Below are 27,713 nucleotides of genomic sequence, written 5' to 3'. Positions count from 1 at the left end.
GTGCTCAAACCCATCTTTCAGACATTATTCCAGTAGCCCTCTTCTGGGGAGATTTATTGGCTGTTTTTTCCACATCTGATGCTTGCTTCTTAATGACCGAAGTCAGAAAATAACCATAAATGGGCAGTGTTTCTTGTAGTTAATTCCCCTTGCTTTCTATCGCGTTCCCTCTAAATGAGTCCTTCAACATGTTAGTGTGACTGTTGATGCCTGAGGCTATTGAAAAAAGATCTACCAAAAACCACTTTGTTTCTCTAGAATTTAATACAGAGACTTATAGCCCAGAAGTAATTTTCTGTATCATACCGAATGATAGCTTTTTAGCTGCTTGGATATTACTGTGGGAGACTGTGTAAACATAGAGATTGTACTTATATAGCAAGAGCTATTTAGCAAACTTACCTTATGTTTCTTTCTAAATGCTGCTTACTAGTGAATTTAGTTTGGTAAGAACAAGGTAAATATTACAGAATAGATCCTTTTCTTGGAAGTTTAATTTTTGTTGTAAATGTAATGTACTGATTTGTTTCTAAAAGAGAATATTGTATGACTGTTTCAACAAAAGTAAAATTGGCCAGAAAGCTATGTAATGCTTTATGACACTGAGAAGGCTAATAAACTCTGCTATTTTACCTGCAAAATGCTGGTCTTTAAAATTCTTACAGAACTATAATCCTTAATCTTAAAAACAACTTGCAGCTACTGAAATCTTGTAATTGTGCTCGCAGTTTGTCCGTGCAGTAGCTTTGTCATTTGCCTAATTGAGCAAAYGGGAACCGAAACAAATGCATTGCCAGGCAAGCTGCTGTTTGAAGTGTACCTCGGTGCCAGTCCTTTACCAGTTCCACTTCCCTGCCAAGTTACCCGGCCTCCTTCTTGCACCTCTTCCTCTTAAGGGTTGTCCTGTTACAGGATTCTTTGCCTCTGCTCCATGTGGTCTGTCTTTGCGTGTGCCTGTACATAGAGTTAACTATGGAGATGTAGCACATATATACAGTATTCCTATTTACATAACTTCTAGGAATTAAAATGAGCGGTGTTTTCAGTTCCTCCTCCTGTGATCTTCTTTGCTGCTTTATACCTATTTCAAGATAGAATCTTGGGCCCTTTAATGTTTGAAAATACTAAACTTTGTGGAGCAAGAACTAGAATATATACTCTGAATTTTAAAGAAGTGATTCCTAATTTCATTCCAGCAATATTATCAGATTTTGAAATACTTTCACTCCCATAATGTTTTATGGGATTTCTTTAAGACAAAAAAAGGAGAAAAGAAATCTCAAACCTTAGAATATTTCCTGTTCTGGAAGAATGCCCCAAATGTTCCTGAAGCAATAATAATAATAATAATAAAGAATAAATAAATAAGAAAAAAAAAACCCTAAGGAAGGGAAGGGGGGAGGTGACAGTAATAATCTATACTCGTTGTGCGCAGGACTTTGGCTATCTTTTCATTTTTGTTTGCTAGAAACAAACACTTCTTCCAACCTCTAGAAAAGCATATACTGGACAGGGCATTACATGAAATGCTATTATCAGCAGAGCATCAAAATTGATTATTTATGCACAAACTGCTTATTATGCACAAGGGGTGTAAAGCAAAGACTGAAGAGAGACCCACCACCACACACCCTTCCAAAAAACATGTTATAATAATTCCATAAATTTATTGTAATAATAGTTATTTAACATGTATTTTATAGAAACTGAAAATTTCAGACTGACCGCATCCTTGTAACAAGAGATCTCTTTTAGCAAGTGGGCTTTGGTCTCCTTTCACTCACCTCTGCTTACCAGGCAGCAGACTGTTTCTTGAGTTAGTGATGCAGAAAATCTAAAAGGTCAAAGCTATAAATAACTGTTTGGGAATATATTTGCTCATGGTCTTCATTAATTTTTTTTTTCATGCCAGTAAGCCTGGTTTTCTCAATTAAATTGCATATGGATGCTTAGAATTTTTTCAACTTCCTCAACCTTCTACAGCTCGAGTATTCCTGAGTATCTGATTTTTCTTTCCAAAAAAGTCCACCTTGTTTTTGGTACTGTCACCAACAAACAAGTTACTATATTTGCCAGCTGCTTCACAGGACTTCTCTGTGTATGCTGTGCTCCCCTGTGGTAGCCTGTGAAAAATGCGAAGTAGCTGTAATTGAGGATCATTCTACCTTGAATTACTTCGTATTTATTTCAGAATCGAGGTGGGCACATGACTAACTTCTGTGGAGCCGAGCGATTTATTGTTGGAATGTAAATGTCAAAGCCCGTTCGCAGAGCCGGGTTTGCCAGGTCTCCGTGTGAATGCAACAGCAATGTTACCGAGTCAGACCTGGGGTCCGTTTATCCCATTATACTCCTTGGAGAAGAGCAGGAGAACAGGGCAAGCATATAATGATACGTCAGAATACTGTGTTGCCCTAGGTAATTTTAAAGGCAAGACTGTGGCTGTTTCTTTGTGCTCTGCTTTTGGATTTTGATGTGTTGCAAGCCACTCAAATGGTGACTTYGAAATTCTACTAGCTAGTTAGCTTTAGCATTTACTTTGAATAACTGAATTTTGTTAAGGTTACAGGCATACTAGTAATATAAAACTTTTATACAGTATAAAAACTTTATGATGATTTTGGCCACATGCCATTTGCAGTGTTGCCCCTTATGGATTGAAACTCAGACAGGAGTCACTCACAGATCTAAACACTAGGCTGTGTGGGAGTAGTAGGGTAGGAGGCACTTGGATGTCTAGCTCAGTGTGAAACCTGTACTTTGCTGTTTCCTGTCTCCGTGGAAGTTGCAGCAGACGATGGTAGACTAGAATCGTTTTTACAGGGAGAACCTATTAGCTGGACCATCCTGAATGACTGTTTCTTTTCCTTTGGGCTTGTGGGGGCACAGAAGAGAATAGAAGTTTGTGATACTCAAACTTATATACATGTATATAAGTCTCTTGTTCCCTCTTACATCTGTAAAACAGTTAAGTTAGGATTGTGCTTTCTTTCAATTCTGTTCATATAAGATGGTAGTATTTTACCTGTTTTTGCAAATCGGGTTTAGAATCCTACAGCAGCAATAGTAGGTTATATCCCATATTGCTGCTAGCAACAGCTGTGTTATCATGTGAACTGTAACTTGTTTTCCACAAGTTTCTTTCTGCTTTCTTGGGTATAACTTGGGTGTGTGAAACTTTTTTCCTTTCCTTTTTTTTTTTTTTTTTTTTTTTTTTTTTTTTTTTTTAAATTTTTTTTTTTTTTTTTTTTTTTGAATTGGTGCTTAACTGCCACATTCATCACAGGTCTTGACCATGAGGAGCACCTAGTAAGACTAGATTCTCAGCAGAGAATGGATTTCTTTTTTGGTTTGAGAGGGATAGGGTTTGTTCTGTGAATGAATGGGCAATATGATTAAATCATTGCTTTATATGCACTATGCGTAACAGGAGTTACCTTTACATGTGTGCCTGCCTTCAAAGGTTCTGAATTAACTGCATCAACTTGGATATCTGTATAGGCTTCTCAAGACCTCTGGTGAACTTGCCTTAATACATTTTAATAAGCTGCTTTTTTTTTGCCTTCATGGATTAGTTGATGCAAAAATTTACAATACTTTATATAAATAAGAGGTGCAACCTTGCTGGTTACTTTCATCAGCCTTTTTTACTATCTCTGGAAGGATATTTGAACACTAGCAAACGCTAACAAGAGCATATAAAGGCATGGAAAAGCTTTCTCATGAAAGGCTGAGCTGTTCTACCTTTGGTGTTGAATGAGCAGGCATAATAGTAAAGTATTAATGGTATGAAAACAGTAAAACTAGAGCTTCAGTGTTGCCTGGCCTCTTGGTAGAAGAATTGGGGAGGAAGGKTGGGCAGGGAATGAATGAGGTTAAAAGTTAGGAAATATGGAGCAATTTAAAAGGATTTCCTTTTCTAAGCATCATGTAATTAGACTATGAAGCTCATCTGCCACAGGAAGTTRTTGAGACTGAAAATTAAACAAGATTTAAAAAGGAACTGAACAGATGAAAACAGGTACAGTTTTTTCTAAATATCTGTATAAGTAATAGGCTTTTAAAATTAATTGTAAGAATTAAATCTCTGAATCTAAAGCTTATCTCTGATTAGCAGGCAGAAAAGTGTTCTTACACAATTCTTGCATATTCTTCTGGTTCCTGAGATACTGTCAGAGACATGATGTTAGGTGGGGTTGATTTTATATCTGATTTCCTGGCATTCCAAAGGAGACTCAGAAGATTCGTGGCCTTTCCAGAAAAAAAAGTAAAATATTTCATTTGCTTGAGGCCTGAATAATCTGTAAAAATAGTTTTAGGGAATACGAGTTCATAGATGAGGTTTTACTGCAGGAACGTGTCCAAATTATTTGAATGTTTCCTTTGAGRAGTACAAATTCAACACTCTATTTTCATCTGCCTTAGCTTTTTAAATATTTTTAATTTTTCAGTCCAGCTGGTATGTGTACTTGGAACTAGAACTTCATTTCTATTTTTAAATTATTTTACCTTTTATTTATTTTACCACAAAAAATGAACAGAACTGCCTTGAGACTCCAGACTTCTTTGTAACAGGTATCTTAATTCAGAAGCTTCATGCCCAGCTTGCAATACTTTAACTATACATGCACACCAAATTTTGCAAAGTAGCGTCCCCTAGAACTTCACCCCTGGGAAGCAGGAAGTCTTCTGCACGCATTGTCAAACATCTATATGAAGATCAGACATATTTAAGTATTATGTGACAGAGTTACACTTCTGGTAACTCTTACTACAGTATGGCTTCTATTTTGTTATTTATGTGGTGATTTCAGTTGTAGACTGCTGCTTTGTAAGTGTCTTTAAATTTTGCTGAGGATGTTTTACTTGAGAGATGAGATAGAGTAAGCTTTGAATCACAGAATGATTGAGGTTGGAAGGGATCTCTGGAGATCATMTAGTCCAAGCCGCCTGATTTGCTTGTAKGTGATTTAACTTCAGAATAAAAAATTAGCAGGTCCTTTTGAAAATGAGTGGAAAGATGGTTTGACCCAAAACATGATGAAAAACTCTTGTGTAATTTGCTGAAAATGCMTACTGTAGTATAAGTATTTGGCATACGAAATTTCATTGTTGGCCTTTGAGATGGGTTGTGAGTAAGACTTCAGAAAAATACTAGCTGTTTCAGCTTTCTCTTGATTGACCTTTGTCTCATGTTATTTTCTATAAAAGATTTTTAAGAGTGTAGTCCTTATTAAAAAAATAAAAAAAGAAGAAGAAGAAGAAGAAGAAAGATCACTACTTTTTGTTTCCCAGAGAGTGGGCTTTCTGACTCTATAAATAGTGGACGTGAGGAAAGGAGATGTATTTTGCTGATTCATTTAGGGGCCCTGTGAGGCACCAGAGGAAGTCTTAGGAGTGAAGCAATTAGATGCAATCCAGGAGAAATCCTACTTTGATTCAAACAGCAGAAGAGCAATCAACACATAATTTATTAAACTTTTGAGGTATGGTTCCCAATYCTGGCCCAAATGGCCACAGCGAGAGGCTTACCCTTGTGGTGTTTTGTTGTAAGCAGGTGGTCAAAGTACCAGAAAGCTTAGAGGACGTCACTAGAAGGAGCACTCTTTATTACCACATTTTTAAGAGGCAGTGCAACTGGTTCAAGTTCTGCTTCTGTCCCTCCTGCATGTGTTGGTGGAAGACAACAGAAATGAGCAATAGGATCTGTCAACTTCAGCAGAAGCTGACAGAGGTTTGAAAAAAAGGTATTGAACTCTAGTTTTCCATTTTGGAAATGCAGTCTTAAGCTTGCGTTGGTCATGAGCAAAAGGTGCCCCAGTGTCTGTGCAAATCTGCTGTTTGAATTGTTTGGAAAACGCGGAGCCTGTAGAAGGCTGTTGTATAGCCAAGAACACATTCTCTTTCTTTGATGCTGATCTTTTGCTGTAATGCTCTATATCACTACTTGCATCCTTCCCAACATCTTTAGTAGGTGAGGATCCTGGGGGGGGGGGGGGGGGGGGGGAAATGGGGACATGTTCTTTGTTGCACAGACTTGACTTATTAGAGTAAGCACAGGAGAGTCTTGGGAGGAAGATGAGGTAACTGAATTTTCAGAGTRTGTAAGTCCTTGTTTGCAGGAGTCCTTGTTAAAGTCATAGACAGCTTTTTGGCTAAGCATTTATAAACTTCTGATTCTGTGAAGTTAGTTTTTCCTTGGATGTATTCTTCTAACGTAATTTCCAAAGAGGAAAAATTCTCAGAAGTCCGTACAACAAATAAAGGGTATAAACCATATCTTTCCTTGYACAGCTCTGTGATACCATTATTGCTTGGTGTTAGTGGCATGAGGCGGCAGAACATGCGTATTCCCGGAGAAACTTTGTGCAACGTAGCTTGGAAGGGCTTAGAGACAGTAGAGCATCTCTGCAAAGGCAGCTAAAAAAGTTATCGTTGCTTCAGCAAATCTAGTCCAGCTTTCACTGCAGAGTGGAAGTGTTCCAAAGGACAAGGATCCCTCTCTAGATTCAAGCCCTAGCTTTGAAGTATGGAGGAAGTCTKTCTTTCTCAACAAAATGTTTATAAGATCATGTAAGCTTTCGTTGACTTCATTTAGACAAACTGCTGAACCATTTTCACCTGAAACCTTAAAAATTGCAGGTACCTAAATGAAATTGAAAGTTCAGTCAGAAACAGCTTTGTAWGGTAAGCAGGGCTAAACGTCTTCTCTTCTTTATATAAGACCTTCCTTGTAGTTGTTACATATAAAAATGTATGTGAAGTTAAAGACACCCACCACTAGCTAAACCTATTTCTTGAAGAAAGATATTTCTTCTTAGATGGATGGGAATGCCCTGTTAGTCTAGACTAGACATGCTAATTTTTCAAGTCTTCTCAGTTTACATGCTGTGAGATGATATTTTAATAAATTTGAAGGCTTGTGTTTTATGTATAGTGAGAAATATGACTATTTTGGGGTGACTGATAAACTGCTGTTTACTATCCTTCATAGTTCAGTAAAGTAAGAGGATTTATTCAAGGAGAATATAGAATTTACCCCTGTCTTTGGCATTAGGTGGACTTTGGTGATGTAAATATCATTCCTTTCATTTCATGCAGAGATTATCAAATGAATAATTTCAGTAAAAGTGCTGGTTGGAAAAGTATGTAGCAGCATTTTGTTTTCATTAATTTGCATTGCAGTTCTCTGAGCAAGGTCATCCTCTGGAAATCTGTTTCTTTTAAAGCTTGCTAGATCAACTGGCAAGATACTGGAGTACAGAAAGTGCTTGTCAGGCAACTTGTAGGAAGGAATGTCTTGGAAAAGATTTAAAAAAAAAAAAGAAAAAGGTTAGCAGAAAGGAATTTTTTTTTAACTGTTATCCAGTGGAGAACGATCTGAACAGTGATTTTTTTCTTGAAGGTGTTAGAGAGCTTTTTGGCAGAGAAAAACAGTTCATTTTTTCTCCTTTTAGCCAGCGTTTTTTGATATCTGTCTTCTGAAAAGATTAGCCAATCTTTTTTTCTGTTGGTTGTCAGAATGGCTGCTTGCAACAAGTTTTTGTTTTCTGGTGAATTGATTGTTTTAGCAAGAAGAGCAAACGCTTTGTGGGGTGCGGTTGGGGAATCTAAAAATACCGCTTAGTTGTACACTTTTAACCAAAAAGGTGCATCTCAAATACAGCGTTCTACCTATGTGTCCTTAGCTTTACATGCCAGGAAGTTCTCTGATTAATATCTTTRTCTTTTCTCCCTGTGACAAGGAGTTACTGTGCTTTTTGTGTTCAAGATAGAGCAGCGTTTCAGTGTTAGACATCTTTTTTCTTTGAGGTTACTAATACCACGTTCTAGGTTTCAGAAGGAGCAGAACAACTTGKCAAGGCAGGAACCTTGTGCTTTTGCCCTGAATCCTTGTGGTTGAGAAGATTAGCCTCAGGAAACAGGCTGGCTCTGAAGATGTTCCTCTTTTCTACTCTCCCCTCTCATCTTCAGTTTCAGCTTGATTGCTTGCTCCCTTCTCCCCTCACTAGAAACTTCCTCTAGGCATAACAGTATACGCTGGAAAAATCTGTATTTCAGATTTCACCCCTTTAACATGTGGTGAAGATATTGCTGGGGGATGAATCCAACAACCACCTGTATGATTACAGACATGTGTAGGATCGAATTTGAATAGGCAGAAGCTGAATAGAGTTCAGCTAAGAAAAGCATCTGATCACTTGTTTTTAACCTATGATAATCTATGGAGTTACTATTGTATTTCATGAGATCACTATGCTTGATAAATACCTGGTTACATGSAGGAATTCAGAAAACAAATACATGCCCAGAAAAGAACTGCTTAACCAGTGAGTTTTGCCTTGGTGTGCCAGTGATATAATTCTGTATTTCTAAGTCCTTGCATTATGACATCTTTGTATGAGAAATTTACTTGAAATAATTACGGTTCAAATGCATCTGTAATAATGTTTTCCTCAAGTTAACTTGCATGTGCAGCTCATATAGATATTTAGGATACAGTGCTGTTTGCTCTTTGGGAGATTTTAGTTTTTCTCTGTTCTGGATYTAAGAACCACATAAATCTGTAATTCACTGAGATGACTGAAACATGACTACTGCACTGTATTGGCTAACCAGGGAAGTGAAGGTGACCATTTTCAAGAGGACAGACTGTGMTATAGCTTGGACTAACTGTTACTTTATGGATTCAGTTAATAAAGGGTTTGCATTGGTTTTCCGTTAAGTGTCCACGAAAGCTCAACTACAAGAAAAAGCTCAAAGTACTGAATGTATGTCTAGTGTTTTGGGGGGGGGTTGTTTTTGTTTTGTTTTGTTTTGTTTTTTTGAGTTGGCTTAATTCATAGCTTTGAGGCTGCCTGCTGAAGTAAAATTTACTTGATTCATAAGAAAACTGTCTTAGGTTCCCCTGAGTGTTTTGGTTTGCCTCCGTAACAAAATTAAGTTTGGAGCGTGTGATAAATACGCGTGTTCTCATACGTTGTCTTCCGAGTGTATTTTACTGTTGGAAGACCACATGTGAAGAAATGAAGAATGATGAGAGCTGTGAATTGCTGGTGTCTGTGTAATGATTCCAAGTGGCTGGAGAGACTCAGTTACATTGTTATTTTAAGTATGAGTGGAAAATAAAGTGTGTTCTTAGGAAATCTTAGTCACATATTAGGTTCCTTAAGGTTTCATCGGCTGTGTTTGCATTGGTTAAATCTTTGACTCTCAACGATACCACTATTGTGAATTTTAGAAATCCAAGGTAGAGTACTTAACATTGCAGCATGGTGATGTTGTGGTCAGTACTGTACAACAACCAAAAAAAATAGTCCATGCTCCAAGGGATTTGTACTCCAAAAATAAAGATGATACAGTTCCATACATAATGGATGATGAGAAGATGAATTTACTGCTAAGCAGTGTGGTTAGAATACTGATGCCTTTAGTAGCGTTTTTCATCTAGTATTAAGAAGTAGTGGTTTTGATATGGAGCATTCTATTTCTATATTCAGTCGGTGACTTAAAAGGCAGTTTGCAAAGCACTATCTCAGATAGGATTCAAAGAGTATCTTTTCCATTAATTAAACCAGTCATTGCATTTCTGATTTGTTGGGTTATTTTCTTCCTTCTGGARATTTCTGGACTTGTGCCATGTTAGTATTTCTCATAGACCTGATGCTATATTTATAACAAAGAAAATTAAAGCATATTTCAAGTGGGAAATCACTTTACATTTTATTTCTGTGTATGCATACTGCTTGGAAAAAAATGGATTTTTACAATCTTAATGTTTTCTGTTTTGTCATCTGGATTTTAATAAGGTTTATTAGGTACTTGAGTTTTGCATGCAAAATTACTGTAAACAATCTGATCTAAAACAAAGCAGTGACACATTAGTAGCAAAATAAGAAAACCTTAGGACTTGGACAGTATTTTCGAGTTCCCAGATTAGCTTGCTTTCCCGGCAGCCTGTGTGAGATACAGTTATAGTGCATAATATGCAACATCTATGTTCCAGGTTACAAGCAGGCTATATTGATACCTGTTCATTAAAAAAAAAAAAAAAAAACCAGTGACTTTAACTATAAATGCTTGCTTGATGTTTTCCAAGAACAGCTGAGAATTTTTGGAGTAGGCATAGTTGGTCTGATGCTGTCAAATTGAAAAGGGTACGAAACGATCTTTACCTCTGAAGTATTTTATTGCTATTCTGGCTATAAAATTCTGAATTAGTAAGAAGGAGAGTTCCACCTGCCATTGCAGAGATATTTTCTCCTTCATTTTATTATCCTTTGAGGGTTTGATTTCTCGTTATGATAATACAGTTAATTAGTTTTGATGTCTCCCTAACACAAACCATGGTTGATTTTTATGAATGTTGAACTGATGCAGTGGAGCAGTAAAGAAGATTAAAAATGTGCCTATGTCCTTTATATATTTGTATATGTATTTGACAGACACTTATAGTAAGAAAGCTTTCAGACAACTGATAATCATGGTTGCTTTTTTAAAAAAAACTTACTCCTTTTCAGCTAGAGATTTGAATGTCTTTGGTAGAGGTGTTTGGCTTCATATTGTTTTAAGATGACATGTTTCATCTTTATAGGTTTGCTAAAGAATCTTGAAGCCAGACTGTACTGCTATGTTCACATCATGGGGAGTCAGGAATATAGTAACAGAATTCTTATTTTAATATAGGCAGTTGTTCATCTTTGATCCCAAAGATACTGACCAGTAAAACTTAAAAGGGTTTTCAGAGATGAGCAAATTCCCATGCATCAGTTTCTCCATGGTAACTGTCACTGCAAATGTTCTCACTCAGTGATGAATATGACAATTTAAGGTAGCCTAACTTCATGAAAGAAAAGGATATGCTACTTTGTGTTTATGTTGGGATAAAACATACACGATAGCGAGTAAAACAAGCTGTCTGGAAATAATATTGTGAGGATTCTTGAAGCTACTTAAATCAGATGCAGTCTTCCTTTTCCCTCTTTTTGCTTTGGGCAGCAGCATGGTTATGCGTTAGCTTAAACTGCTTGTCATGCTACATAATCTAGATAATCTCATGTTAGTCGTTTGTGTGTCTTGTACTCTTTTTCAAAAATTATCAACATATATGCCTTATTTCCACGCAGATTGGAGGGGGGAGCCCTACAGCTTATTTGGTGGAACTCTCTTCTCAAGTAAGCTCCCTGGGTTTTCTTTGCAGGTGTTCCGTAAGGATCTCATTAGTGCCATGAAATTACCAGATTCTCACCATGTTAACCCTGATGAATATTATATCTTTGCGGACACGTGGAAGCAAGAATGGGAGAAAGGAGTTCAAGTTCCAGCCAGTCCCGAAACTATTCCACAACCTTCTCTCAGGTAACAGCAATTAGACAGATCATGTGCACCAAACATCAGCTCAGAAAAAATAGTCTCTCATTCCCAAGAAAATTGGTTGTGTAAATACAGTCAGCATTTCCTTGTTATTATATTAAAGCTACAATAYAGTAGCTTCCAGGCTTCAGGTATGTTTTTAAATTAAACCAGGACCAATTTGGAAATGACTTCTGTGGCACTTCAGACCAGCTTTTTTTCTGTACAGCATTGTAATGGCTGTAGTGTGAATGAAAAAAAGGGGATTTTTTTTTGCYCTAAGTCACATGCTGCTATGGATAAAAAACTTACGGATAAAAATGAGTCTTCTCATTTGAGTGTGGTGAGGTTAATAAATGGAGGGGAAGAGAAAAAACAACTTGCACTGTTTTCATGTTACTTGAAAAGCATTACTRTAAAACATGGTAATATAGAACAATAGGATCTAATCTTTAATAGCTGATACCTGGTACAGTTTGCAAGAAGGCTAATCAGAACTTTGTAGCATTGTGCAGATTGCTTTTATATGGAAGTGTAACCATTCTTAATCAAAACTGAGAACCTCTTTGTGCCCTTAAGCAGAGAACTAGGAAGCTGTGCTTGAATGGTCTGTAGGGGAAGTTGGCCTTAAATGCACTTCAGAATTTTATATCYTGTGTTTCCCTTGCATTTTTGTTTTATTTTCTCAACTTGAGGTCCCTGCTTCTGGAATTTGCTCACTTTGTAATTTATAACAAATTCTAATCATCTTGTAAATGCTCTTTTCATCCCCTAAAAAGAATGGAAAAAATCAAGCTTTTCTTTTCGAGCTGTGAAGATCTACATAGAGYGCATGCTTTAATAAACAGTGGATGTGAATGTTAGATGTCCGTTTTTACAAAATCGCTCATCTTGATCAAACTTACACTACTAAACTCTGTGCATAGCATCTCTGAACTCTCAAGAATCCCTTAAATGACTTAAGAGCGTTAATCATCATGCAGTCCTTGTGTATCAGGGTGTTCTTGAAGCTGTCACCTTTTATATGTATAATCCTATTAGACTGAGTTTAATTTAAGGGTGGGTTTTTTTTTTTTTTTTTTTTTTTTTCTTTTTTTCTTTTTTTTTTTTTTTTTTTTTTTTTTTTTTTTTTTTTTTTTTGTTTTTTTTTTTTTTTTTTTTTTTTTTTTTTTTTTTACCCTTTTTTATATTTAACCCTTTTTAAACACAGTGGAACACCTCTCCCCTGTCTCTCTGAAGCTTTAACCCTTGCTGCCTTCTCTCTCCATAAATTGCTGCATATTGTTATAGAAGTTGAGTGATCTCAATTTAAGGAGATTGATAAGTAACTTCTCATTCTCTCTTGCTGTGCTTACACTAGAAAAACATAACAGTGCACTCCTGCAACCCTTGCTGGTGGAGACACTGTGTTTGAACATAAAAGTACTATTGCCAGCTTAGTTTTCAAGACCAAGATAAATGAATTGTCCAGTGAAAGTGCTAATGCAAGCATAACTTAATTTCCACTGGGGCTATTGTCGGTACCAAGTTATTAAAAATAAATACATTGCATCTAATACCGCCAGTATTTTATCAGAGAAAAAAATTGCYATAGATTTGGCTGGAGCAGAGAAAAGCAAAGCTCATGGGGGAATGAAGGGAAAAAATGAACAAGGTAAAGGAGGAATAATGACAGAAGAACATTGCTTRTGCCAATGTTGACAACCCACATTGTCCAGTAAGAATTGTGTGGAATACTGTGTGACTGCTGCCTACTCCTCCTTTATTCCTCTTGCCTCGTTTCCCACAATTTTTTTTCCTCTCTGTACTCTGAAGGATTTACTCTACAAAGCATGCAGTGCTGTTCATGCCTGGCACTGTTCCATTCAGTATCTCTGACTTCCTCTGACATACAGGGCTCTTGCATTTGACTCAGAGAAAGACTGACTTTGTCTACCTAAGGTCAGTCTTTCCCTTCACATAAGCTAGTGTTTCCTAATGACACACTTAATTTTGTCTTTTAAAAATAATAGAGAGGTCTAAAACAAGGATATTTTCTCCCTTACTTCATAGATGATTTTTTAGCTGTTTTTCCTGTACTTGTTTTTCCTTAGCAACAGAATGATTCTTATATAGCAAAAATAATACATTTGTAATGTGGCTACAGTGTCACTTACAAAGKAAGGTAGACTGTTTATCCTAAGTGAAGAGTAAGCATCTCTTTTCCCACCCCACTGCAATAAAATAAATCAAGCTTTCCTGAAAAAGACAGTATCCTCAAGGTTGTTAAGTGGCAAGATTTCTTCCTATTATTTAGGAAGACTGAAAAGCAAAGACCGTAGCATTTTTTTTGTGCATATTATGTTCTATGTGTTTCAAAAATAATTCAGTCATTTGCTAGTTTAAGTTACATGCACAGTCTTATATTTCAAAAACTATTTTATACTCATAGTAAATCTTAACATATTTTGTATGAAGAAATTACATTTACAGAATCCCTTCTCCCCCACCCCAGGTAAACTTACAGGTTAATTTATAATCTGTGAACTACTGTGTTTGTTTGCACCTGGTAACAAACATTTTGTCTTTAGAGAATGGATCTGAAAAAGCTGTAGCTAACTCCTCTCTCTCTCTTTTTTTTTTTTTAATAGGATTGTAGCAGAAAAGGTAAAGGAAGTACTGTATACACGACCCAGGAAGTATATCCACTGTTCCAGCCAAGAGCCCACAGAGCCTGGTTACATCAACATTTTGGAATTGGCAGAATCTGTGTGTCGCTATGATTTGGATGATATGGATATCTTCTGGCTTCAGGAACTAAATGAGGAGCTTACAGAAATGGGTAATTTCACAATATGTTCTAGTTCTTAAAGCAGCAGTTAATTTATGTTTTTTGAGTTGTAATCTTTTGTGTGAGATCTTTTAAGAATGTCTGAGAACTGAATGGAAATGCTAAGAAAAATACGAGGTAATAGTATAAAGCTGTTTAAAATAATGAGGTGCTAAATCAGTTAATGTCTTATCTATTGTGTCTAAAAACTTTACATTCAAAATCGTTTGCAACTTTTCTAGACTGAGGCAGGAAGTAAAAAGCCCACATCAGGTAGAATTAATTTTAGGGCCAAAAAAAGTTTTAAAAAACAAATTATGTAGGGAAAATGCAGGTGTTTCCTTTTCTTAAACTTGAACATATTATTGCTCCCAAATACAGAGTTGTGAGGAGCTTGCATGCTGGGTTATTAAGTTTCAAACATACTTAGCTGATTTTAAAGCAGCTAAGTGAACTTTTATTTTCCTTAAAAGTTATGGGTATGGGTGATTATGAGGGGGAAGGAACTGTGGAAAATATCTTGGAGTTGCCACTGAAATAACTGAGATATGGTGCGATAGCTTGTATGGCTAGTGTTCTGCCATGGATGGATGCAGATTCTTTGGGAAAGACAGGTAGGAAAAATGGGGGAAAGGATGGTATTTGAAGCTCTCCTGGATTTGCTGTTTACAAACAAGGAAGACTCGGTTGGGATGTGATCAGTGTGATCAATGGCAGTGCTGGCTGTAGCAACTGTGAAATAGTGGAGACTAAGATCCTGAGAGGAGTGAGGAGAGCAAGCAGTCTGGACTTCAGGAGAGCAGATTTCTGCATTTTTAGAGAACTAGTGGGTGGCATATGGGAGGCAGCCCTGAAGGACAGGTTAAGAGAGCTAGCAGGACTTTAAGGACAACCTCCTGCAGGTACAAGAGCAGTCAATGCTGATACTTAGAAAAATAGACACGTCAGGAGACCAGCTTGGTGAAGCAGGGAACTTATGACTGAGCTCCAGTGCGGAAGGACGTATGTAAAAGTTAAAAGCAAGAATAGGCTTACCAGGGCATACAGGCATGGTATTTGCAAAGCCAAATTTGTTTGCAGGGGGAAATCTTTGCCAGTGGAGATATTTGAGATCTGACTGGACAAATCTCTGAACAGCTTAGTCCAGATTCARTGTTGGTCCTACTCTGAGCAGGCATCTGGACTAAAGCCCTGCTGAGTTCCCTTCCCACCTGAATGATCTCTAATTTTTTCTTGAATTCAGGGAGTGAAAAAATACCCTGAAATTGAAGAGACTAGTTCAATAACGGAAGACATTTTCTATCAGCAATCATTTTTTACCTTTTCAACTTGCCTGTTCAGCAGTTGAAACGAGAAACGAAAATCAGTAGCCATATTTTTTTATATGAGGAGTATTGCACTTAAAATGATACAAGTCTGATACTAATTTTGCGTGGATGTTGCAACCTTTGCTGGTCTGAGCAAATAGTGTACCATGGTCAGCAGCAGCATCATTTGGGGCTGAGGTTTTTGAGAGGAATTTAGAGACTTTCTGTAGGTGTGAACATCATAGGTTCCAAATATGCTAACTATAGTATCCTGAAACTGCAGATTGAGGATTGGTCTTGTAGCAAATCATTTTTAAGTGGTTCTACTTACAGTTAGCTTCAGATATGCTAAGTATGTCTAGCATCTATGTAGCGTTCCAGGAAACAGACAATACGGATTTAATCAGGTTTTTTATTTACTGCTAACAGTATATTTTTCTACTATTTTATAAAAAGAAAAGAAAAATGTTTTTCATAATTCTCATGTTGATTACTCATTAGTATACTATATTGAGTGGTGGCAACTTCTGTATTTTCATAAGATAGCAAGTGTAGTTTCTGTTTCCTAGAAAGTTACTCTTCAAAGTGAAGAGCATTAAGTGGGTGACTTTGGATGTTATTAATGTTTCTTAAAGTGATGGAGATGGGGTGAGAGTTGTATCAGAATAGCTAGTAGTTACAGAAACTGCTGCCTTACTCATATCTTGTAGTGTTTTTAGGAGCAGTCTTTTATTGTATACAACTTTAACGTGTATTCCAGTAGTAGGTCTATTTGTATTTATATAGCAATGCTGAAATTAACTAGTGAGTGAAAAAAAGTGTTCTATTTGTTTGTTTTTTAAATAAGTGATGGGAGAGCAGATATTATTTACTGCTGCATTTGCTAGAGGTGGTTCTTCTTTTTCTGCATCTCAGGTTCAGTCTGAGGTGCCTGACTGTGTTCTAATTTCCTCTCTTTATTCCTCACTGTAGGATGCGGGCCCCTGGATGAAAACACAATGGAAAAGACGATTGAAGTGCTGGAACGGCACTGTCATGAGAATATGAATCATGCTATTGAGACTGAAGAAGGATTAGGTATAGAGTATGATGAAGATGTCATCTGTGATGTGTGCCGGTCCCCTGACAGTGAAGATGGGAATGATATGGTGTTTTGTGACAAGTGTAATATCTGTGTCCATCAGGTTAGTGCCTGCAGAAATGTTGACACTGTCCTGTGATCTTAGTTTACCTTGGCAAGTAAGGAGTTTCAGCTAGTAATAAATACTTATTTGGAGGGCTTTGAGATTTGCTTAGTATGAAGGATGGTGCAACACTAAGTGAAATTTTTGTTCTCTGATGCTATCAGTAGATTGAGTGGCTTAGCACAGTAAATGTGTAGACAACAGTAGTGTGAGGAAGGAACATGAGGTGAGTTCTTAAGAATTGTGTGCACTTCTGTGACCATACACAATTTTTTTCTCTCACTTTTGAACCTGCTTTCGAAGGTTTATAAACAGGAATGCTTCCTGCCTATATGTGAAGAATTTAAGAATCATTTTTTTTCAGAGCAAGGATTTTTCCCTCTTAATTGCCTGGTTAATTGGCCAGACATGATCAGTCCAAATTTAGGCATCTCAAAACACATGTAGGTGCTTTAACAGACTTATTTTGATTTAGAAGGCATGAGCACCTGCAGCAACTGTGCTTTCAGAGTGAATGTTTCTCAGGTTTTTAGCATTGCAAATGTAGCTTAGACTTCATGCTGCCTGACCTCAGCAGAGTCAAGCACAGGTATCCTTACAGTCAAGAAAAGGACATGAATCCTGTGGTGTCAGATGCATCCTGTTTTGGAAGGGGTGGCGCAATAAATTAAAGAGACTAAGAGGTTTAAGTAAATAAATTAAAAAAAAAAGTGGTAAGTACAGGTAATATTCAGAAAACTTACTGGTGGAAAAAGAAGCTTTCCCCTCCTCATGTGCAGCTGGCTGTCTTTCAGCTGGGCCACTTTCCTGTTCTGCTTCAGCACATGAAGCAGCCACGTGAATGTGAATGCCAGAAACAAGGCCAATGACAGGCATATGACTGGCAGCTGGGCTGCCTGTTTCAGAGGCAGCCCATGCTTATACCCATTTGAAAATAACGATGGATTTACAGTCAGAGGCTTGCAGATGCCCACTGACAGCTGAGCTTGAGCTGATGACCCATTGCCTTCTCACGCCTGCTCCTTCACCATGCCTTTTTCTGGACTGGGAGGTCCTGACTTCCGGAGCACTTGCCTTCGTGCCCTAGGCTTGGGAGGCAGAGAGAAAAAGTGGGTTGTTTGACTCCCCATGCCCTAGGACAAAATACACCTGTTTTTTGAGGTGAGTTTAAGCAGGGAGCAATGGTGCTGAGTCCTATGCCTTTTCCTAATCCCCTATAGAGCATTACCCTSTATACCTTCTGTATGTGCTGCCGAACACTCCACGTGACCAGGACACAAAACAAACTGTGGAACTGGTGTTGGTTAAAGCTCAGCCTAGCAAAGCAAAAAAATTATTTCWTTATTTGGTTATGATCTGGAGCAGCTCTGGTTCACAATAGTATCAAGTCTGTCTGTCTCCATGCAACTTGGAGGTAGGGAGGAGTGTGAGACTTCCCTTTTCATAGTACCCTCTCAGACTGGCTGAAACTTATCATGAAACTGCTGTTTTAATCTAAGCCTCCTGGACTAACTGACTGGATTAAATTAGAATATACTTTCTGCCCATTTTCAAACCTCTGAATATATTGTGAACTTAGATATAATGCCACTTTTGCATTAGTTTAATAGTAAGGATGTAGGTGTGACTAAACCACGTAATAGGAAAAAAATCACTTGTAAAATTTACATTATGTCGCCCTCTGCTGGGTTTTCATAACAATGGTAATGTTGCATCAAAAGAGTATGTTGATTAGTCTGACTGTCTTGGAATTTTCATTATATGGTATTTAATTCAGGAAGATCCCACTCCACAGGATATGGCATAAATGTGCAGTATTTCACGATTCTTTTTTTCTATTAAATACTGAGATCCTAGAAATCTGRGAAAGTGAGCATAGGAAACGTATACTATATTTGAGACTAAAACAGTGGTTACAGTTAATGATCCTGTTCTGTTGAAGCTTTCAATCTTACTGCTCCCGAATACAACATTAGGAATGGTGAGATATGCTAGGAAAGACGCCTTATTGATAAAACTTTCATTTTAGCTTTGTAGAATTAGACCTTGTTGTCAGGCAGTGGTTTGAGGTACACACATCTTACTGCTCAGTGTGTACAGCAGAATATATCTGTGTACATGTGTAGTTAGCTGTTACGTTATGAACAGCTATGAATTTAAACAAGAAAACAGACTTTTTTTTAATTCTCAAATTTAGCAACACTTAACCTTCCAGCGACTGAGAAATTTAAATGCAATTCTGAGGAAATAGGCATAAAACCCAGCACATCAGTYCATGCTGTAACTTTTGTTGCAGTATTGTATAAATATTTAAAGTGACAAACAATTCTCACAACTGTAACCATAAAAGTAATGTTGTAAGAAACAGTCTTCAGTCAAACAGCTTGTAACCCTTCATATCTAAGTAGAATAATGTTAGATCATAAAGTTACTAATGGTGGGAAAATGCCATTTAAAAAGCAGATCATATGCAGAAGCTAGTTTGAAGGGATGTCTGCATTTTTTGCTTCAGAAATGTAAAAGCCAGTAAATGTGAAGATTGAGGTTCTTAACATCAGTGTTATTTTCTAGTCACAATGGGTATGTTTTTATATATAAGCACCAATGGACAAATTTTGAAAAGAAATGGACATAAAAGATTTYTTATAGTCTATTTATCTTTGATCACTTGACTAGTTTTGTGTGAAGAAATTGGAGAAGGATTAAATACCAATCTGTGATGCCAAGCTGTGATGTTAGTATTTGAAAGCTTTRTGCCATCTGAAAATTAGTGTGAACATTTGTGTGTAAAATCTTACCAGTGCAATGATTTCAATACATGTTCTCTTCCAAGGCATGTTACGGAATCTTAAAGGTCCCCGAAGGGAGCTGGCTGTGTCGCACGTGCGTCCTGGGAATACATCCTCAGTGTCTCTTATGTCCCAAAAGAGGAGGTGCCATGAAAGCTACAAGGACGGGGACCAAGTGGGCACATGTGAGCTGTGCCCTCTGGATTCCCGAGGTAAAACTTAATCTATGCCTTTTTTGTCCTTTTTTCATCTTTCTCTCTCCTTTCTATTTTTTATTTGCGGGCTCTCTTCCCTGTCGTCGTTCTTGTTCTTTCCTCTGCCTTTTTACGTTCTCGTGATTTAAGGCATCTGTGTGGCTTAATACTAGACTTCATTCTGATGAGTCTGCATAATCTATGAAGATGGGAGAGAGTCCAGCTCATGTTTCATTAATTAATTGATCACTTTGTCCCCTCCATTTACTGAGCAAGCACTTTAGTATCATTGTGGCATYTGAGTGACCTGCTGGAAAGGTTTACTGATGTAAGTTAGTGTTCGCTGTACAACTGCAGCTTCATTGTCTCTCTTATTTTCTGATACACTTATGTGCTCTCAGACACGTAATTTTCATGAATATGGCCACTTTCTTTAAAAAGAAAGAAAAAATACATTATTTATATATGGTTGATGCTAAAATGGGAAGTTATTTGTAGTTAATTTACTTTTTTGGCTTAAAAGCTTTCAGAATTTTAGGGAGGTGAGGCTTTTTGTTTTTTATACTTTCTTTTTGAAAATAAAGATTTTTAAATGTGTGTGTGTGTATTTAGTTACTTTAATAATGAAACCTTCGTTTTTCTGTATTTTGACTCAAATTTAGCATCACAATTCTAGAAATCAGAACATTCATTCATTTACAAGGAGACTTTGTATTTCAATTTGTGCTCAGTAATGACGCCCTCTTTCTGGTAAGATCCACAAATCCATCCATGGCAGATGATTTAGCCTGAGCATGTTGGCACAGTGACATCAGGGGAATGCCTGATTTTCTGAACCTTCTGTTCGCAAGAGCAGCCAGGCCCCACTTTTACAAAGCAATTTCTGAGGAGGATAATAAGATTCTGTGTGTGTGTGTGTGTGTAAGTGTGTGTGTGTTTGTGGGTTTAAACTTCCTCRGTATACACAACGTATATGTCCTAGCCGTGTCCCAAGAAAATACTTAATTTTTCCAAGGAGATTGTCTCTGCAGTTCCACTTTTCTGTCAGGCCTGCTTGCAGTTGTTGGTGTCTCCTCAGTCTTCATGGAGAGAAGGGAGTTTGGGGAGAGGGGGAGAGAGTTTACAAAAAACTCATTTGTCTGCTGACTTTGTCTCCCATACTTGAAGTATCTTGGCTAGAAGCTCTCCTGGCTCTGAGTGGACCTTTTCCTAAAAGGTCATTTCTGCACATATTTGCTGTGATGCTTAACCTAAGAAGAGCAGAATGAGGAGGTTTAGAAACCATCTGACGGCTGGGCAGGCAGCACGTGCTGGCTGCCTGCCCTGTCTGGCCCAGGGAGTAAAGCTGGGGGCAGCACAGGTCCGTCTGCACCCACAGCTCAGTTGGTGGCTGCCAGCCTCGRGCAGCTCTGCACCTCCACCAAGCAYGTCGGCCCAGCAAGGCRGTGATGGCTGCCGGCAGATAGGGGAAATGTCTCTTGGATCCAGCCACCTTGTCTCCTGTACTGTCRCTTGTCAAGCARTTCAGTCACCAGGGAATCCAGAGCAAGCCTTGGGAATCTCTGCTGACACCTTGTTCTGTTCCTGTCTAAAGAGTCGTCATGGTTTTATGTGGTGCAGGGACAAGAAGGACCCAGATTTTGAAGACCTGGAGCTATAGAGATACTTTGAGGGGAGTATGCATTTCCATACAGACCTACTCTTCTCCCTAAGGCAGAGCACAGTGGAACCTCCCAAGAGGGAACCAGATGACTAWTGAAATCCTCTTTGAGGGGAGAGTCTGCTCTACAGAAGTCCCCTGTAACATAAGGGAGCAAGGCAGAATGARGGGAAGAATGACCCGTGAATGTGTGTATGCCTCCTGGTAAAAGGCTGAGAGAGGGACCTCATGGGTCACTATAGGCTACTATATTGCCTCCAGATGTTGCTGGAGGCAATGGCACCGGATAGTTTCCTTCATTAGTTTGTTCAGCACTTTCTTATATGGTTTTCCCWCCTTTCCCTTCTGAGGTAATGCTGTTGAAAGGCTTTCTTAAACTGCACTTGCCTGGGAAATCTGAAGGTTTTTACTTTCCAAACAGTATTTATTTTTGGTTTGTATCTTTTTATTCTTCTGACATTATAGTCTTTTAACTTAAATATCTCTTTTCTTTCATGCTTTCTCAAAGGGCATCCTCTAAAAAAGACTTTGAGACCAGAAGGCTTACACCGAATGTTTTGAAATTCAGAGGTTCTCTGCTTTCGATAACACGTTACTGTTACGTCCTCCCTCAAAATTGTGTTGTCAGGTGAAACAAAAGTTTTTGCCTTGATACAGTGGAAAGGTATCGAGTGACTATCCTTAGCTGCAGTTGTCGGTGGCTGTGCTTTAGCCATTGTCCTTCCCAGCCGCACATGCAGATCTTTGCACACTGATATGCAGCTGCTGGTGCCAGGTCACCAGCCAAGAAGAGTGGCAGGGTCATGGGAGAGATGTCAGCTCACAGGCATAACAGTCACAAGTAAGAGGCTTCAACAGTGGTCATTTTTCACCTTCTCCAACTGTTAAAACTTCTTCAGAACACAGCAGTCAAAATGTAACCTGATATAACCTGATGAAATAGCAGAGAAAGCCACAGAAAAGACTGCTAAGGCAGACTGATCACTTCTGTCTTGAGAAGAGAGGTTATTGGGGTGGAAAGGTTGGCCTTGTTGCCCTGTGGATCCCTCGTGGACAGCCAAGTTCAAACAGGCATTGCCTTGACTTCTTTCTCTGAATGTTAGAAAAATGCAGGCGGCATGAGGCCAGTATAAATAAACTGCACCTGACTCAGCTCCTCTTTAAGCTTTCATAAAGTGAAGAAATATAAACAGACAGCATTACAAGCCAAATGGACAGTGTTTTTGGCATAAGTATTTCCTGGCCTTGTGAGTCCTCTCTGGGGATGGAGCGGGGAGAGCAGTAAAAGGGGCAGAGGGAGGGCCGGGGAGAAACTCTTTGTCAATTCCCAGCTACTGCTGGGAAGCACGGTACAAAGCTGGTACTTGTCCATCTCCAAAAAATKTACTGTAGATTCTGATTTCTTTTTAGAAGAGAACATAGAAAACAGGACAAGTTGAGGCAATCCTTTAATTCCCAAAAGAGATCTTGCCTTGTAGGCAAGTGGTAACTGGAGCAAGAGCTGGGGCCAGGCTTTTTTCCTTAGAAATACCTGTGCAACTTGTAGCCAGCTCTGTCTTGAGCAAGGTCAAGCTAGACCAGTGATAGAGACTCTCATTTTGAAAGTGAAAAAGCTGCCTTTGATGTTTTAATGAGAGTCCTGAATGTGATTCTGTGAAACCACACAAGAGTTTTGAGAGAACTTTGGCCATTTTCCACCAATTTTTAGGAAGGCCACAACAGATGAAATTGGCTATCATCTCTTCCTGAGGAGAACATTGCTTACTGCCTCCCTGTTCTCTTTCTAGTCTTGTGAAAAGTAGGCCCTTTCTGAGACATCTTGCTATCTTTCTCATGAAGACTTCTGAGAAACAGCTTGGGTTTTCTTTGCACATAGATTTCTTTTCCTCATCTTACTTTTTTATCATTTGAGCTGACATTTTCTTCCAGCATCAAAATGACAGTCATGTTGGCTTTTTTAAGTGCAAAGTCCTCTCATCTTTCCGCAGGGGAATTTTTCTTTTTGGTTCCCTTTGATTTTGACCGAAGAGAAGGCTGACCCAGTGCCCGTAGCAGGCCTTCTGAATTCATGAGTTCAGGACAGTTGCTTGTGGTTGTTACTGGGCTGAGTGGAAACACCATCCAGCACCAAGTTGACCTCAGGGTATTCCAGAAGATAAAACTTGCAGCTGGGGGAGTGGAGAGTGAAATAGTATAGCAAATATAAATGGTATTTGTGTCAACTTCTGTCACTAATTTATAAATGGATTAGCCTTTTTTTAAAAAAAATGTGGAAATGATAAAGCARGTATCCTCTTGTGAAGCTCTATTTCCCATCTTTTTGACTGATTCTTGGGGCAATGCAAAAGATGAGAGTGACAGAGTAGCAATAATACTCTGTTTGAGCCTTACGCCAGGCTTGATCAGTTCAGTATTTCTATCTTTGAGAATGTCTGCTTTACAGTCTCCCAAAACAAAGACTGTCCTSCTCTGTGATTAAACAGGCTCTGAAATGAATGCTTACACCAAGTGATTGCTCATGTGCTCCAGAAGCAAAGCTAGGAAATTCAGCCTAGGTTACTGGCTCTTTTAAAAGTGGTAGTTGAATTATCAGATGTTAAGCTAATTTGTATAATCTGGAGTTTCTTAAGGGAGTCTTATTTATGGAGATTGGAAGAACAGTTTGTGAAAAAGACCATAGGATAGTGCTTGTAAAGTGTTCTAGAAAAATACTGCTGTTCAAATTTCAATCGCAACTCCTTTCTTAAGGAATCAACTTTATTCTGACCTCACAGTGCCACAGAGCATGACCTAGGAATCTCCTTTCTTTGAACTCTGAGACCTGTCCCTGTCCCATCCATTGGAAGTACTAGTCATAACGGGGTCTGCTCCGTTCAGGTGAATTGTTCATATGAAGTTTGGGGATCTCCTTACCTACAAACAGTATTGCATTTTATATGCAGGTAGTCCTTCTTAGCACACAACCTCTAAATTCAGGAAGTGTTCCTCCTTTGTTTAAGCATCAAAATTCAAACTTTTGGAGACTGGCAGAATAGTTGTCTCTCTGAAATCTTCTTTCACGTGGCCTTCATTTTGGTATTAGTCCAGTTCTGTTCCTGMACTTGGATACATCCCATCTCTTTAGGGGTGCTGCTGAGATGTTAAAGAATCATTTGTCTCCATTTTGGTGTCTTATATGAAAGATATTTCTTCTTCCCAGTACGGAGAGCGCACAGATGAGAAATTTCTATCACAAGGATACATGGACCTTAGTGCAGTAAAGAAGAGGAGAAAAGATATTTGTGCTTAACTGAATTTTGTTTCTTTTAGTCTTAATGTTCATAATCTGGCCCACTAGAGACAAATAGATCATCCAGAATAAGTATGCAAAAACTGGCACACAAGAATATACCATGCTTTGCCGTAAGAGAAGTTTGTTGTATTCTCTCTCAAATCATATGATCTGTAGTTAGAGAAGTGTATTAGAACTGCCTCTTTTATTGGGAGCGCTCAGTAGAGGGAACGCAGGGAAGCTAGGTTTTCTCTGGCTGCTGCCTGATAGATCTAGTTCTTCTCCAAATTGTGAGCTGGCAGAAGTAGCTATTGTAGCGGATCTGTGGATCCCAAACAGAGAAACTTTTCAGGTAAGAATGAGGAAATACTCCTGGTTTGTGTTGATTAACTTGGTATTAACTTTGATTAACTTGCTAAGTTGAGCCTGTTAAAATGGAAAAATATAAAATTGAAAGGAATTGTTGTATTAATGGCTAGTTTGTTTTTACTGTCTTGACAAATGCTTTCCATGCTATTAACAGGTTAGCATTGCTTGTCCAGAGAGGATGGAACCAATCACAAAGGTGTCTCACATTCCACCAAGTCGATGGGCTTTAGTATGTAGTTTATGCAAATTGAAAACCGGTGCTTGCATTCAGGTATGTACTTGTCCAGTAGTGACTCTTGAGTCTATGTGAGGAGGGGAATTTAGTTTCCAAGTTCTGTTCTTCCTGTGTTCAGTGATGCTTAATAATGAAGACTGTTGGATAGCTGCATGCATCCTCATAGCTGTTTATACTCTTCGTGTTAGTTCACTAAGCACCCTATAGTATAGAGACTTGGGAATTAACTAGAACTGCTATCTTCCGCTAAAGCTATGAAAATGTGTAAGCATGGCTAGTACATGGGTCAGAGATGGGTGGAATGTTCTTCTATTGAGCACTCCGTTGACAAATGAGAAAATCCACATTTCAGACATTGCGTTTGAAATTACATGTCACTATCCTGAAAGGAGAAATGGACTGCTGCTCTTTTTATTTTATTTTTTTTCCCTAAATCTGGTGGAACTAACTTAAGAGTGCAATAGATATTTCTAACAGTATTTAAGAAACGTTTTTGTAGGAATGTACTTTTATACAGTTGAGATGATTGTGTTCTGATTTGTTGCTACTGTTGGTGACTTACTTTATTTTCTCTATTTGTAGTGCTCTGTGAAAAGCTGCATCACTGCCTTTCATGTCACCTGTGCCTTTGAGCATAGCTTAGAAATGAAAACTATTCTGGATGATGGGGATGAGGTCAAGTTCAAGTCGTACTGTCTAAAGCACAGCAAAAACAAACAAAATTCTCTGCCTGACATTGATGAGCACCCCAAGAGTGTGTCAGACCAGAAGCAAACAGAGAGTGAGAAAACCAGTTTGCGAGCTCAAAAACTCCGAGAGCTAGAAGAAGAATTTTACTCACTAGTTAAAGTAGAGGATGTTGCAGCAGAACTGGGCCTACCTAAACTTGCTGTAGACTTCATCTACAATTACTGGAAATTAAAGCGGAAAAGTAACTTTAACAAACCCTTGTTTCCTCCCAAGGAGGATGAAGAAAATGGCTTGGTTCAGCCAAAAGAAGATAGCATTCATACTCGCATGAGGATGTTCATGCATTTGAGGCAGGACCTAGAGAGGGTAAGAGTTTAAGTGGTAAACGTTTGAAAAAAAATCTGCAAGTGAGTGAAGTCTTTGTGGACAAGGGAAAAAGGGGGAATGGGAGAAGCATGGGCAGATGATTTAAAAAAATAAATAGGTAAGGCCTTCGACTCCAATCTTGTGATATGCTGTATTGCCTGCTGCAGAGATTTCAGGAGGTGTCCTTTCTCAATCTAGTCACAGATCTAATATGTAAACAGTACCTCCTGACTTGCTTATAGGCATCTCCTTTATATAGTTTAAGATGCATGCTTCTATGCACAGTGGGCATATTTGCTAATTGACTCTTTGCTTTTATCTTCGTGAGTAAATGTTTAGTAAATGCTTATTTGAACCAGCTTTAGTAGATGCTAGTGATACTGTTATAAATTCAGGAAACGCAGATGCTGTTAGCCAATTCTGAATTTGGAAAAATGAATTTGCTTGAAGGAAGCAATAAGTATTCTCTGAGTGTGCCATAAGCTTTTGAGGAATCCTGAAATATATATTAAATCCAAACAGAACTTCTCACCTCTATGAAGGTAATTAGGTAAAATCCTAGATGGTTAATTTGTGCAGTTAAGTCCTGACTTCACACGGGAAAAAAAAATAAATGCTGGCGTGTACTCAAACTACTTCCCATGGCATCTGATTCAAGAGTCATGCTCACCTTTCTTCTTTGCTAGCCTGCCAGTGTCTGCGTTGTAAACACTGAATCACTCCTTGCTCTCTTTAACCAGAYGCTTTAACTGCGCCTAGAACTGCCGTAGGTGCCGTTAGTGGTCTGAAAGCAACCCACTGAGCCTACTACTGCTTGTGGCTTTGCTGAGTAGAATGAAAAGGGTATTATCTTTTTATCAGTACTTGGGGCTGTTAGGTGTATCAGACTGCCAGCTAGGAGATGAATTAAAAAGATGGAGTCTTTGAACAAAATCCAGGGTAGGAATTTCTTAGAAAACTGTACAGTTTGTCTTTTCCTGTCGGCTGATGGAGAGGGGGACAGCTTTGGTACCACTTGGAGGCTGCCCGTTAYTTCAGTCTGTTGGCTGGTAATCACGTGCACTTTTAAAGTGCTTCGTGACAGTGAATGTACGGAAGGTAACAAAGTAAATTGGGCATGCTAAATGGGATACTGAGATATCTGGGAAGAGAGAGGGAAAAGGACAAATAGGCAACAGAAAATACGGTGCAGTAGGAAAAGAGAAAACAATAGTGGRGAGAGGAGAAATATCATGAAAATACAGAGGGATAAGTGCTGGACCTGGAACTTGCACTTGTCAGTCTAATCATTCTCTTCAGTCTAGTCAAAGCTGAGCTCAGATCTTCTTTTCCAGGACATAGATAAAGATCCTGATTTAAAAATAATATCCAGGATATAAATCCTTAAAAAAAAAAAAAAAAAAAAAACAACAAAAAAAAAAAAATACCGCAACAACATGATGAATAAAACTACCAAACAAAGGAAAAAAACAATACAATGAGTGTTT

At 38.3% G+C, this 27,713-nt stretch overlaps 1 protein-coding gene across 2 annotated transcripts in view; it reads left to right on the top strand.

The window, feature by feature from the left end:
• Positions 1-27,713, top strand: part of JADE3 (jade family PHD finger 3) — a 69,484-nt gene that overhangs the window by 36,435 nt on the left and 5,336 nt on the right. For both annotated transcript variants that reach the window (XM_085321439.1, XM_085321438.1), the window contains 6 exons: positions 11,201-11,358; positions 13,983-14,173; positions 16,441-16,652; positions 19,486-19,653; positions 25,090-25,206; positions 25,753-26,226. In XM_085321439.1, coding sequence (XP_085177565.1) covers positions 11,201-11,358; positions 13,983-14,173; positions 16,441-16,652; positions 19,486-19,653; positions 25,090-25,206; positions 25,753-26,226 — 1,320 coding nt within the window. The remainder of the gene's footprint in view (positions 1-11,200; positions 11,359-13,982; positions 14,174-16,440; positions 16,653-19,485; positions 19,654-25,089; positions 25,207-25,752; positions 26,227-27,713) is intronic.

The sequence above is a fragment of the Rhea americana genome, unplaced genomic scaffold (assembly GCF_003343005.1).
Source record: "Rhea americana isolate MKP2758 unplaced genomic scaffold, rheAme1 scaffold_7, whole genome shotgun sequence".
In the NCBI taxonomy this organism is placed as follows: Eukaryota; Metazoa; Chordata; class Aves; order Rheiformes; family Rheidae; genus Rhea; species Rhea americana.
The sequence above is the reverse complement of the archived record's forward strand: the minus strand, read 5'-3'. Positions and strand labels throughout refer to the sequence as shown.